The following is a 13,182-nucleotide window of genomic DNA, read 5'->3' as shown; positions in this document are numbered from 1 at the left end:
ATTTTTAATAATTATGAAAGATTTAAGTCAGTTAAATTTATTTAAAATAATTTCTATATTTCGATTCTAAATTGTGAAGAGCCTGCCTCATGCAACAGAGATAAAAATAAGAAAACTAGACAGGTTTTTCTATTATTTGATTCCTTATTTTTATTATTTAAAGTAATAGGAATATAATATTTTGAAAAATAGTTTAAGATATTGAAATTTATAAAATTAATTTACGTTTTAAAATTTGAAATTTAAATTTTAAAGTATTAAATAGAGAAATGAAAATTAGAGAATCGTAGTTTGGGGGGAAAAAAAAGAAAAATTAGAAAATTGAAATAAAAAAATTCCATGACTTGATGGTCCGTTTCAAAATATAAGAAATGAAATTTAGCGCAACATCGAATCTCGCATGGGCATCGCGGAGGTTGTGTAATTTCCTTTTCCCTTGGTCGCATTGTGTCGTGCTTAGAATTGATTAATTTTCCTGGGCCGAGCGTGATTGCCTGGAGATCCTGGTTCATCGACGATGGCTAACACACTGCAACGCGCGGCGAACCATGGTCGTGCCCTGCGCGCCACTTTGGCCCCTCTGTGCCGGCCATTTTCTTCAGACGCATTGGTCGAGGTCAAACCCGGAGAGATCGGAATGGTTTCTGGAATTCCTGAAGAACACCTTCGTAGGAGGGTAATCTATTTTACTCTAATTCACCTTCACTTTATTGTGTTATAAACTAGAGACTAGGATTACCAATTCCTCTTTTCTGCTGCCAATGTGGTTTCTTAGTTAATCTAGGGTTCCCTGGCTCCCAGATACGCTCCAATCTGAAACTTGATATTGACTAGGGGTTTTGTATTTGTCTCTGTGCATTCCATTGCGGCGCATGCCACCATAGTGTTTGGATGAGTGCTACTTTAAAGAATGGTGCTCTGTAGTCTAATTCCCCGGCTTGGCTCGAAGCATTCTTTTTTCTTTTTTCTTTTTGGGGGGGTGGTTTTAAGCAAGTGAGGAAAATTAACTGGTGATATGCCTAGTCATCCCTCTCTAATATAGGGAATGTACCGATGCCAACTTGAAATCTGACTGATATTGAAGTGCCACTAAAATCAAGCTCCTCCTTCCTCCTTTCTTGCCAGCCACTGAGACTCAAAATTGTTCTTCTTCTCCTCAATGTGTGATGCAGGTTGTAATTTACTCGCCCGCCAGAACTGCCTCTCAACAAGGGTCTGGCAAGGTTGGAAGATGGAAGATCAACTTTTTGTCAACCCAAAAGTATATTCTTTAGTCTCTCCGGTTCTTTCACCATTTATTTTAACTTCAGTATTGCTGTATTAGATCTGAATTACAGTTACATGGATTCTCTGTTCCTGATTGCATGTGATGAGATGCTGTGTGATGAATTTGACATCAGGGTAGATGACATTTTGGATTTTTCCCCTTGTAATATATTTAAAAGTTGAAACTTACTCACCAGAGTTCACTTATGGTATTGCTGATTCTTCCTTGTTTGATATCCGACTTCCTACTCTTCCCTATGTGGATATCCCTCTAGTTGCGAGGAGTTACTTGAAAATTCTATACAATATCCTAAGTAAACTTGGTTATTGATCTTATCACTTGAGTCAGTGGTAATTTTGTAAACATTAATTGTGGCTGAACTGCTTGTTATTGTTAACGATTATTCTGTTAGATGGGAGAATCCTCTCATGGGATGGACGTCAACTGGGGACCCATATGCCAATGTTGGTGACTCTGCCTTGAGTTTTGATAGTGAAGAAGCTGCAAAAGCATTTGCTGAGAAGCATGGTTGGGAATATGCGGTATGCTTCACTAATCAATTATTTGGGTGATTGAGCAAATTCAAGCCTTTACCACACATTTTTATTTAAAAGATTTATTGTCTAGTGGATTGATTCATCTTTTCTTACTCAGTCCAACAAAGATCATAATGAGCGTATCTTTATTGCTCCCAACATTTTGAAGTAAACGAATAATGCCTCTCATTTCTGACGATCATGAGGCAGTTCCCATAAGGCTTAATTGAGACGGAAATGCATAAAAAGAATATAGTTCAGGTTGAGTTAGTAGCGTTGTTTCGACCATTAGGCTAGTAAAATATTGTGATTGTGTAGTAGTTCTGATAAAGCTGAGTTGAGATATGGATTTATGAAATGAATAGAGTTGTCACAATCAATTAGTGGTTTTCCAACCATTAGGCTAGTAATAAGATTCCTGCTAAAGAGAAAAAAATTTCTTGATAAATCACAAACTGTTGTCCCTCAAGTTTGGTATTCTTCTATTTTTATTTATGAAATCTCGGAACTTGATGCAGGTCAAGAAGCGTCATACACCATTGCTGAAGGTTTGAGCTTCTTTCACCTGGTTTATTTATGATTTAGCAATTTTTCTTACGGTAGTTTTAGCTGAATTATGAATTATGAATTTTTATGGGGTTAAGAGTCCTGTGGGTTCTGTTAGCCGTGAAGTTTTCAAATATGCTTTAAGGTGTTTTTTGGGATTCTATCTATGTACTCCTTTTGGTCTTGGCTGATGGACCATTTTATATTATTTTTTTATTCTCATAATATCATAATTTCTTTTTCTCCCCTAAAATCTTGAGTGGTGGTTCTTGATGTCCTCGGCTGTATAGCAGCAGGTTAATATCTTGAAGTGGTGATCTTGAAACCCAGTGGCTTTACATATGTGAATGATAAGAAAGTTACTTCTGTTTGAAAATGCTTATATACTCCTTAAGCGTTGGCCTGTGGACTTGTTGCAGGTTAAATCATATGCAGACAACTTTAAGTGGAAGGGCCCCCCAAAAGTTGGGGAGCAATGATTTATTGGTTTGCATTTCTTTCCAGGAAAGTTCAGAATGATGCAGTTTTTTCCATTCCCATCTTTTCTTGGAAGAAAGCTGTAGCATGATGTCCTTGATTGAAAATAAATGAGATTGAACTTTCAACTAATCACTTGCATCTTTGTGTTATATTATTTCGTATTTTTTAACCAAGGCATCTATCTTCTGTGTCCTGACCTGATGTGCGTTGCCTTTGGCAATGAGCATAAATAACTGAATGTCAACTACAATAATATTAGTTTTAGGTTTTTGGTTGTTTCGCGTTGTTTGGGGTATAACGATTCTGTAGTCATTTTCACAGGTGTCTTCAGCTAACACAATCTGGAAAGATGGCCTTATGTGTCATATGCGATCATTTTACCGTCGAGTTCTGTCTAGCTGGTTTTAGGGAGATCAGTTAGGATGAAATATAGGAGGTTTGATCAGCTAGGGACCAATCTATTTGCTGACCTAGTAGGCTAGTAGCTTGGCTTAATCACACCGAAGTCCTTTACCCACCACCCGAACTGTATGTGTGCATTACGCCAGAGTTAAGTTTAAAGACGATAAGAATCCTTTATGAACATTCGGTTATTTCTCATTTTTGGAGAGTTTAGAATAATTTTATGGATTTTCACGGAAACAGTCACACGGAAACATTGCTTATTAGAACATTTCACACGCGTGGGGGAATTTCAGAGTGGTCCCCCATAAGCTATCAATTGACACTATAAAATATGAAGGAATTGTATAATGTGAAGTTCAGTGGGTTGCTTTCCTGTCAAGTGTCAACAAATACTTGAGTGGGTATGCAGCTATTAAGTGGATCCTTTTTTGACTGTGTATTTCAGTCTTAACTGGGCGCTTGCAATTTACTTGACATAAATGCATTCAGCTCACGGTTGCATAAATTATTATCGCAAGGACCCCGCCTGCTGCATGCATCAACTAACTAGTATTTTAGGGTTGTTTTTTAATAAAACAATTACTCTTCTGGTTTTAAGTATAAAACTTATTTTGCTTCAAAGTGGGTCAATGGGTCTTATACTTAGTACCGGAAGAGTATTTAGTTTTAATGAGTATTAAATATTTTCTTTGATATATGTCTAGAGAATAAAAGTTAACATGATGTTTGGAGATTAGTGTGGTTAGTATGGGTGATAGAGTATTGTAAATCATTTCAATTTTATGACAAATTTAATACTTTAAATCATTTTTATTGATATGTGTGAATTAGTTAAAAATGACATATAATAAAGATAGAAAAGAGTGGATACTTTTTTAGTCTTATTTGTAAGGTAGACACTTATAGATAGAGAAAAAAAAATTATATGTGAATGTATGCTTTTACCCATAGGGTATGTTGGAAAAAATGATAAATATTAAATAGGAATAAAGTTTAAAAATTACTGAATTTTAAAAGAATTAATGAATTTAAAATTTAAAGTTTTTTTTTTTGTCTGTGGAAAATTGAGAGGATCGCCATAATCAACGGTACTTGTTAATATGCACGTTCGAGATATCTACTCCTGCGTGTGACTGGGGTCCTGAGTAACTTTGGTTTTATATAAATAACTCCAATGAGGTTATTAACACTGCATGGAGCATTAACTTACTTCTGTCAGGCAATGCGCACACAATAAGCTCGCGAATTTTCTTAGCATATGATGAAAAAAGGCAGATGTTGAACTTACACGTGAAAGGAAGTTAGCATGTTTACAGTAACCGAGGTGAAAAATCCGTTCCCGATAATCATATGAGATAGTCAATACCCCCAGCTTAAGAGTGAGATGTTTTGCATGGGGAAATTGGCGAAGGACATTTTTTGGTTGATTGTAGTGACACTAATACCTCCAGCTTCTTACCAACAAGGTTGGTTCTAGCAGAAAGGATCAATCCCTCACAGTATGATGAATTAAAATTCAAATCCTCACAACGAGAGGTGCCTGCATTTGGTGCCCAACAGTACCGCGAATAGAATTATCTCTAATATGAGAATATCAATGTTTCAGCCCAAAAAAACCAGCTTCTTTTATAGGGTTCTTACCCTTTTATTTTTGTATTTGCATGTTCCACATTATTTTCTAGTAATTTCGCAAAAAGAAAAAAAGGAAAAACAAAAAGAAAAGAAAAACAAAATTTATCAAAACAGAACATAACAATAAATAACTCAATTAAGCAGAATATGACTACGAAATCTCTTTAAACTATATGGTGAGAATATTGGATTTGACGATGTGTTTTCGTTTTGTTGTAAAGTTCGTTAAGATTACGAATGAGTAGCAATTCAGAATTTTTCTTCCCTAATGCTCGAGTTTGAAATACAAATACTTCAATATAAAGGGAATACAACAAGGGAAAATATGTTCAAGGCGGAAAATGGAACCATTACTTCATCGATTTCATATTACAAAACTTACAACTCAGTGAGATGAATGAATACAAGCATACAACCAAGGCCTAATCTCGTGGAATGAACGCAAGTTAAATCTCCAATTCCTCCAATCTTCCCCCCGGGAAAACTAACAAAATACAAAGCATGAATATCTAGTATCTACCTATTTGAAAACACTAGCTTGTCACGAGAATGTTACACCAAATGAATTTCCCTATTCTACAACATCGAGTCACAATGTATCCTCAAAAAAGAGGGAAGTATATGACCTCCTGGTCATCTAACCGGAACCTACGGGATTATCCTGATTGTGCAAAGAATGCTGAGGAGGCTCAAGACCAAAACAGCCACCTGCGCCGCCGAGCAGTTGATTTGCTGTTGGGTGTTACACTTATCCGGTCTGCATTGGCGACCAACCATCTACTGAAATCAGGGGAAGTAACGAGTTCTTCCAAGGCTTTCTCAGTAGATTCTTTTGTGAAAGCATCCCACTCCGCCTCTGAATATTTTCTTCTCTCGGGCGTAGCGTGGAAGGTAGAAGGGTATGTGTCTGACAGCTTGGGAGGTGGTGTCCTAGTGAAACCTGTTGAGGCACAAAATTAGTGTTAATTACCATTTATCTCTATGCTTTTCCTTCCTCCCCAAATAGTCATGAAAAAGAACGGGAGAGAAGAAATTCCAGTGAGTTAAAACAAGCAGAAGACAGATGAACCAGACCTCGTCCAGAAGATTTGCACCGAGATAGCATGAAATTTTTCTGTCGAGGCCATGAGAATGTGAAGTCCTCTTGGCTTCGCATATTGAACATGTATTCATCATGTGAATCATCAAAAGGTGATGAATCAAGAAATTCAGATCTTCTCCTATTTTTCTTGGGGGATTTAAACAAGCTCCTGCAAAGTAAAGCACATATGACCCATAAGCGGAAAAACACCCCAAGTGACAGTGAGAGAGCTTATGGTTCAACGCTCGGTAAAGGTAAAATCTCCAAATGAATCAAATATTTACCACCAAACTCCCCAAAACTCCACTTTAATTTTTAACCAAAGCTACAAATACACCCCCCCCCCCCCCAAAAAAAAAAAAGAAGAAGAAGAATGCAGCATCCTCAAAATACATAGAATGAAGCTCCTCCAGTCATCATCCTATGTTTATGAAGTAATCTAGACGAACATATTGATAACTGAAAATAAAAAATTAAGCTCTAGAATTCACGATGGCAGACTTTACCTATGTAAGCGGCGGAGGAACCTCAATCCAATTATTCTCTTCAGCAAAGGGAGGACTAGCCCAGATAATAATGCCAATGTTCCCAATATAGGATCCATGGAACTCTGGAAGTAACATGTTCTCATCAAATTTGCTATCGGTGCTCATAAGTGAGAAACCATGAAAGCAACATATCAGAAAAGGGGTTCCTAGCAACCTAGGGGAGGGACAGTAAGAACCTGAAGGATCATAACAGCAGCCAATATCCGGATGGACCATGCAACAAAGTGAGATGTGTTTACATCCACTGACCCATCTTCTGTCAGAACAAGCTTGCGTACAACCCAGAAGCCCAACCAGGCACCAGCTAGCACAACAAAAGCCAGAAGAAATATAGCCAACTGCAATTGATAATTTATGAATTATCAATTAAAACCTCAAAAACAATGCTCAAGAATTCATATTTGAAACATAAACAAATGATAAAAAGGAAAACTGCTAGCTAATGTGCACTTTAGTAGCCAGGACAACGACCAAATTACATCGTCGCTGCTTGCAATAAATTAATTAATTAATAAAATAAATCTGTCCCTTTGTAGAATAGGGCTAATTCAAATTCTAACATGAAGTTGTTTGCTAACTAAATATATGCCAAAAATCTAGGATCCATCCTTAATGATAGCCTCAGGTTTACCTTAATTCCAACATATATAGTTCATTTCAAATATCAAGTTTATATAAAACCAGTTCGGTTACATTATATGTTTGCCAAAATCCCCTTAAGAATATACTAGGATACTTGCACAAATGAACCAAACTAAAAATCGACAAACAATCAATGTCTTGCAAAATGCAAGGATAAGTTACAGAAATTTAACAAAATACATGCAGATTTCCCAGTGTCTTATCATTCCAATGTGGTGAATGGGGAGTATTCTGAAGTGTGCATATTAAATAATACCGTGCCCTTGTCTTGTCACTCCACAAGCGTGATAAATGGTGAGCATTTACTAGAGAAGATGAAGGAGGGGAGGAGGAGGAGAAGAAGAATAAGAAGCATTGTCATTGACATGCACGTTCTACGTGTGCATTGACCCACATTTACTAAAGTAAATAAATTAGTTGAGTCGTCAAAAATTTCCTTGCTTAGGCATAAGAATAAAGTCAAGTCATAACTATACTGATTTCGGTAATAAGAAAATGAAATTCCTGTGTGGAAGGGAAATGATGATGCACAAAGAATTAGAAGCTTTTATTAAATTAAAATTTCAAAAAAATAAAATAAAATAAGAAAACCAAAAAGCCTCTAAGTCATCCATCAAAAAGCCAGTCATTCAATCTACAGATAAAAGAAGCCAAAAATATAACCATAATAACAATAAGAATCAGAAGAAAATAGTTCATAAATTTTGGCTATGCAGCATAGATGTGGAAACAAATTATCAAACAGCATAGAGATAACTTACAGGACTATACATGTCTTCATTAATTCCTAACTCTGTAAGTACTGAACGAATCAGACGGGGCACATAGCGAAGGAGAAAAGTCCCAAAGCCAACCTGATAGAAATAATGGTTAAATTCGCATCACCTGCATTCATACTTAATTAGCATATGAGATAGAAAGGAAGGAGGCTGGCCATACAGCAGATGAATATAAAAATATAGCAAGGGAATTTTTTCGACCAGTTGGAAGCAATTTCATCCCCTGTCAATGAAAAGAGGAGTCCATGTTATGGGTAAAAATTAATTTTCATAATCGTACATTAGAATTAAAGCAACAGAAATGAATTACCTGAAAAAGGATCATCAATATGACAAGAATTATCCCAACTGCCATTGCGCTACTATAATAAAATGTCAATGATTTGCTCAGAAAGGATGCCAGGTTCAACAAGATAATGCCAATTATTAAGAAAAGTATACGGAACAGATTGAATTCTGCAAAGGAGTAAAAAGAATGTTAGTACTGAAGGTCGCCACTCTTATAAGAGATAAATTTCCACATTACTTAAAAAAACTGAAAATCATAAAAAATACATAAACCTAGGAGGATTTACCTTCTTCAATGGTCACCTCAAAGTTTTCCAGCGTAGAGCCACCAGTCCGTATATCTAAGAGCTTGTGGTCAAAAGGAGAAATAGACCGAACCCAAGAGCCCTTGTTAACTTTCTCCCACTGGCCTTGTGGACACATCCCCACACTAATAGACACATTCCTGCACGAGATACACAATTACGTGGAAACCAACTTTAATTATTATTTTGCAGGTCTCATCTATCATACATTCATTATAAGAGAATAGAAAGCTCTTTCATTTGAATAATCAAATTCAGATTTAACGTAAGAGACACTTTTTTTGTATACGATGATTAAATGTTGATCATGTCCACACATCAATCTAGTTTATGCAAAGAACCACTATATTGTACAGGAAAACTAAAATGCAGGCCTCAACCATGCGCAGATTACAGCCACATAAACAAATATACACAGGGCATGTACTAGTGCTCATACGTACCTGTGAAAGCATATCTCAATGATTGGGTTGCGAACATCTGAATTTGTGGGCAGCACTTTTACCTTTAGGGAGTGGGCAAATTTCCCCAGGTTTTGGAACCTTGATAGTCCATGTATATAAACTCTTTCGCATAACACTTTAGCACCGGGCTTAGAACCAGGAGAGTTCTCGACAGGTAAGCCCCGTGATAGTTGCAGTGTGTTATTTTGATTAAAAACTAGAAAATGACAAAAAAAAAAAAAGAGGATAAATCAAAGCAGAAGCATAAGAAAAACTTCAAAATGCTTATGGCTTAAGATTTCTACTGGATAAGAAGAGGCCAACATCCACCCACTACAAGCATGACAGTGGAGTACAGCTGTAGCAAAACAGAATTATAAGTCAAACCCAAAAATCCAACCCTTCCTCCAAAGAGCAATATGTCATAGAATAGGGGAAAATGGTCAGCAAACTTGCACTTCATTTCTTAAAACATTTGCTTAACCAACACGAAAGCCTGAGACCTAAACTTACAATAAATGTTATGAAAAAGGAGGGTCTTGACCCAAATTGCACCTCCCTTGGAGATGTAAGAGTCCTGGGTCCTAAAACAGATCTCTGCTGCCAAAGACTTAGTTCCTCCTTTGTAATAATAACAACGATAATAACAACTAGATGTTGGTCTTATACTTTGCAGAGAGTTTGAGAAATGAGCCACACTGTCTATAGGCAGAACCAAGATTGGCAAACGAGGGATGTCAAGATCAAAAGGCACATATAATACAGAGTTTATATAAATTTTGAGGGGGCCGGAAATACATTACAACACCAAGAAAAAAAAAATGAAAAAATTTGGGGGTCATGGCCCCTGCTAGCCCCCCTCTCCACCTTTCTTAGATAGATTTTACACCCACAGACATGATATTAATGATGGTGGTGCTAACTACACCATTCAAAAATAATAATACTAGTAACAATAATAGTATAGTAGCACTAAACAAGAAGAGGAAGCTTACTGTTGCTTGAGTATCTTAGAAATCCGAACTTAATTATGCCGTACATTGTTTGGGTTAAAGAGGCTCTATTATCTGTTCTCATTCTTGTCAATTGAAATTAACTGTCATTTGTTCTCGAGGTGTAACCATCTTTGCGTTAAGAAGAGAAAGAATAAATGAATCAAACTTCCATTTCATTGTGAGAGTACCCTGGCAGACAAAATTTCTACCAGAAGCCATCTCATTCTAGTTCTAGTATTTACTATTTATGGATTCTAACAGCGACGGTGAAAACCCATCCTTAAATCCCAATCAAATTGGACAGCAAAAAGAGGGCAAAGAAAGACATACATAAGGAATGCTCATGGCCTGATACGAGGATTACAGCAGAAGCCCACAGGAAAAAGAAGAGCCAAACAGAGCGAGGGGACAGCAGGGTGACCACCATGGCTGGGATGGTAGGGGAAGAGTAAAGCGCGCGTTGAAAATACGTCAAAAGTTAGGGGTAATTCTGCTATTTCGTAAAAACTCCGGGCATTCGGGCCTGACAGGCACTTTTGATTTCTGCTTCCCCCGTTTTTTTTTGGGTGAGTGAAGGGTGTTTTTCGAAGATCCCACAATGACGCTACTGGACCCAAAAGAAGTTATAGCAGGCCAATGCAGGGGAATCCAGATCTTGATTCCTAGGTTTGGCTAGCCCATATAACTAAAGCCCAGGCATTTAGGGTTGGAGTTTTTCCTTCTTGCTTTTATGAAAGACCCAAAAACTCATCACCAAAAAAAATTACCACAAAAAAAAACAAGAATAATAATAGGGCAACTCAAAAAGAGTCTCATAACCAACATGTTGGGTCTACTAAAACGGACTAATCTTTGGTAAAGCATTTTGACAGGTTATCCAATAGAGAAAGAAAGTTAGAGAGAGATGCACTGAGTTTTTCCATGGACTTATTTGACCAAAACCTTCAGAAACTCCCACTAGACTGCCCCATGGGCGAGCTGCAGGTGAGTGAAGAAGGACAGGAAGTTGTACGAGCACCTATGAGATGGACTTAAATAGGCAAGCCTTACTTCAGACCTCTGGACAGGGGAATGGAGAGGAAAATGGAATGAACACAAAAACAAGGGGTAAGATGCAAAGAACCGTTGGAAGATTTACTGGGGAGGTTTCACTGGACCAAAGAGAGGAGGATTGGATGTTAGAAGAAGAAGGGGGAGTGCCTTTTACACAGCAATCAGGGATTTCATATCGAGATGAACTGAAACCACGTACAGAGTAGGAAAGAAGGCGCGAACAGGAAAGGGAATTGAAGGACCAGTGGGATGGAAATCTGTTGATGCTGAACGAGCAAGAACTCACAGAAGGAGTGACCATCATCGACACAGACAGGGGCCCAAGACTTGAATTTTCTGAAAAAGAAAGAAAGAGACTGGAGATGAAATGGCAGGATTCTCTAATCATTAAACTCTTGGGAGGGTCTCTTGGATTTATGCAACTGAGGACGAAGGTGAAAGCTATGTGGGGAAAGTCAGGGAACGTCGATCTCTCAGACATTGGAAATGGCTATATGATAGCTACTTTCCAATCTCGCGATGATTATTTCTTTGCCCTCGAAGGGGGCCCTTGGCTAATAGCAAACCACTACCTGACAGTGCAAACATGGAAAAGGAACTTTAACATATAGAATGAAAAAATCCAAAAGATAGCAGCCTCGATTTGATTGCCAGGACTCCCAGGAGATTACTATGACAATAAGTTCTTCTACAATCTGGGAAACAAGATAGGCACAGCAATTAAAGTAGACGAAATGACTCTCCTAAGAGCCAAAACGATGTATGCTCATATGTGTGTGGAGATAGACCTAAATGCTCCCCTGCTTCTGTCATACACAGTGGATGGGAATGAGCTGAAGATTGAATACGAAGGCCTCCACCTCATATGTTTCTCCTGTGGAAGGTTCGGTTATGATAAAGACCATTGTCCACAGAAAAGGCAACCGGAGGAGAATAATCAAGCACTAGCAAATATGTAGAAACAAAAAGTGGTTGAGGGGTCCCATCCGACTAAACTTCTAGCAAGCTCTCTGGTGAAGGTCTATGGAGAGTGGATGACGGTACAGGAAACAAGACAAGGAAGAAGGAACACCACTAAAGAGGGAAAACAAATCGACGGTCATCAAAAGGACATCAAAAAACCTACTAAAGTGGGGCTATCCTCGAGATATGCAGCACTAGAGTCAGAGGAGGATATTATGGAAAAAGAAGAGACAGAGCAGATTAGCAGGTGCCCGCTATAGGAGATAGAAAGTAATGTGGTCAGGAAGGGAGAAAAGAAGCAGGGCCTGAGTCGTACAAAAAAGAAGAGCATTGGAACGGAGGAGACCTCGAAAAAAGGAGAGAATAAGGGGATCGAAAGAAACCAGGGGAAAGGCAATGCCAAAAAGCAGGGTGTGCATACAGGGCGAAAAGACTCTGACCAAGAGAGAGAAGAAAAGTGAACATGTTTGAAAAATGGCGGGGAAAAGAACATGGGCTTGAGAGGGGAGGAAAATTATGGGCCTGAAGGGAGAAAAGAGGAGATAAGGAGGAGGCCGGCCCAATAAAACTCACCGAACCCATATAATGAAAATCAACAGGACCCAATAGACTTGAGGGCAGAAAGTCACGAGAAAAATATTGTGACCCATTTCTTGGAGAGTCTGCCCGAGAAAAAAGAAGACAGTATGGAACTAGATGAAGGAAGACCTCCAGACCTAATGAACCAAGAGAAATTAATGGGCAACTTGGAGGTGGAAAGCATGACCCAGGCACAGGGCAAGGAGGTGAATGATCGAGCAATGGTCGAAGAGGTGATTTAACTCAATAGAGTTGGAGGATGTGCTTAACCTGGTGAGTTCCTTACTTCTAATAGTCTTTCCATGATAATGGTTTGGAATGTAAGGGGAGCAGCTAGTAAAGAGTTCGGACTGACTCTTAAGGAATTAAGACAAAAATATCGTCCTAACATTGTTGTGTTATTGGAAACAAGATGTAGTGGGAGTATGACACAGAAGGTTATTAAGCGATTGGGCTTTAAAAAACAATTGCTTGTGGAAGCTAATGGTATGTCGGGTGGCATTTGGGTCCTGTGGCAAGAAGATGAAATAAAGATTAGAATGCTGAAAGCCCATAGACAATTTTTACACTGTGAAATATCCGGATTAGGGAAGGATACTTGGAGATTTACTGCAATCTATGCTAGCCTGAGGGAACAAGA

General features: G+C 38.1%; 2 protein-coding genes across 4 annotated transcripts; one reads left to right on the top strand and one right to left on the bottom strand.

Moving 5' to 3' along the window:
- Nucleotides 1-399: 399 nt before the first annotated feature.
- On the top strand, nucleotides 400-3,108 carry LOC114731290 (NADH dehydrogenase [ubiquinone] iron-sulfur protein 4, mitochondrial-like). Its single transcript, XM_028918433.1, has 5 exons — nucleotides 400-676; nucleotides 1,173-1,261; nucleotides 1,680-1,809; nucleotides 2,322-2,351; nucleotides 2,769-3,108. The coding sequence occupies exons 1-5, from the start codon at nucleotides 518-520 to the stop codon at nucleotides 2,826-2,828; spliced, it is 468 nt and encodes a 155-aa protein (XP_028774266.1). The 5' UTR covers nucleotides 400-517; the 3' UTR covers nucleotides 2,829-3,108.
- A 2,241-nt stretch (nucleotides 3,109-5,349) lies between these two features.
- LOC114731318 (uncharacterized) lies at nucleotides 5,350-10,768 on the bottom strand. Of its 3 annotated transcripts, XM_028918455.1 has the most exons (11): nucleotides 10,278-10,768; nucleotides 8,953-9,169; nucleotides 8,492-8,649; nucleotides 8,227-8,372; nucleotides 8,077-8,139; nucleotides 7,899-7,991; nucleotides 6,672-6,833; nucleotides 6,454-6,557; nucleotides 5,941-6,116; nucleotides 5,534-5,806; nucleotides 5,350-5,483 (listed from the first exon to the last, which is right to left on the bottom strand). In XM_028918455.1, exons 1-10 carry the CDS (start codon nucleotides 10,372-10,374, stop codon nucleotides 5,556-5,558), a joined length of 1,467 nt encoding a protein of 488 aa, XP_028774288.1. In that variant the 5' UTR covers nucleotides 10,375-10,768; the 3' UTR covers nucleotides 5,350-5,483; nucleotides 5,534-5,555. The 3 variants fall into 3 exon arrangements, with proteins under 3 accessions (XP_028774288.1, XP_028774287.1, XP_028774289.1); XM_028918454.1 differs by having other exon boundaries at nucleotides 5,350-5,806; XM_028918456.1 differs by lacking the exon at nucleotides 10,278-10,768 and adding an exon at nucleotides 9,948-10,131 and having other exon boundaries at nucleotides 5,350-5,806.
- Nucleotides 10,769-13,182: the final 2,414 nt, after the last annotated feature.

Source organism: Neltuma alba, unplaced genomic scaffold (assembly GCF_004799145.2).
Source record: "Neltuma alba isolate B1F8T4 unplaced genomic scaffold, ASM479914v2 tig00012821_pilon, whole genome shotgun sequence".
Taxonomy (NCBI): Eukaryota; Viridiplantae; Streptophyta; class Magnoliopsida; order Fabales; family Fabaceae; genus Neltuma; species Neltuma alba.
Note: the sequence above shows the minus strand (reverse complement) of the source record. Positions and strands in the feature narration are given on the sequence as shown.

What these genes read in the sequence shown, in the direction of transcription:
- LOC114731290 (XM_028918433.1), top strand. Translation starts at nt 518, where the DNA reads ATGGCTAACACACTGCAACGCGCGGCGAACCATGGTCGTGCCCTGCGC. An exon ending in AAGAACACCTTCGTAGGAGG is followed by an intron (nt 677 to 1,172) that starts GTAATCTATTTT and finishes TGTGTGATGCAG; the next exon opens with GTTGTAATTTACTCGCCCGC. An exon ending in GTCATACACCATTGCTGAAG is followed by an intron (nt 2,352 to 2,768) that starts GTTTGAGCTTCT and finishes GACTTGTTGCAG; the next exon opens with GTTAAATCATATGCAGACAA.
- LOC114731318 (XM_028918454.1), bottom strand. Translation starts at nt 10,374, where the DNA reads ATGGTGGTCACCCTGCTGTCCCCTCGCTCTGTTTGGCTCTTCTTTTTC. An exon ending in AGGCCATGAGCATTCCTTAT is followed by an intron (nt 9,170 to 10,277) that starts GTATGTCTTTCT and finishes GTCATTTTCTAG; the next exon opens with TTTTTAATCAAAATAACACA. An exon ending in ATTGAGATATGCTTTCACAG is followed by an intron (nt 8,650 to 8,952) that starts GTACGTATGAGC and finishes TATCTCGTGCAG; the next exon opens with GAATGTGTCTATTAGTGTGG.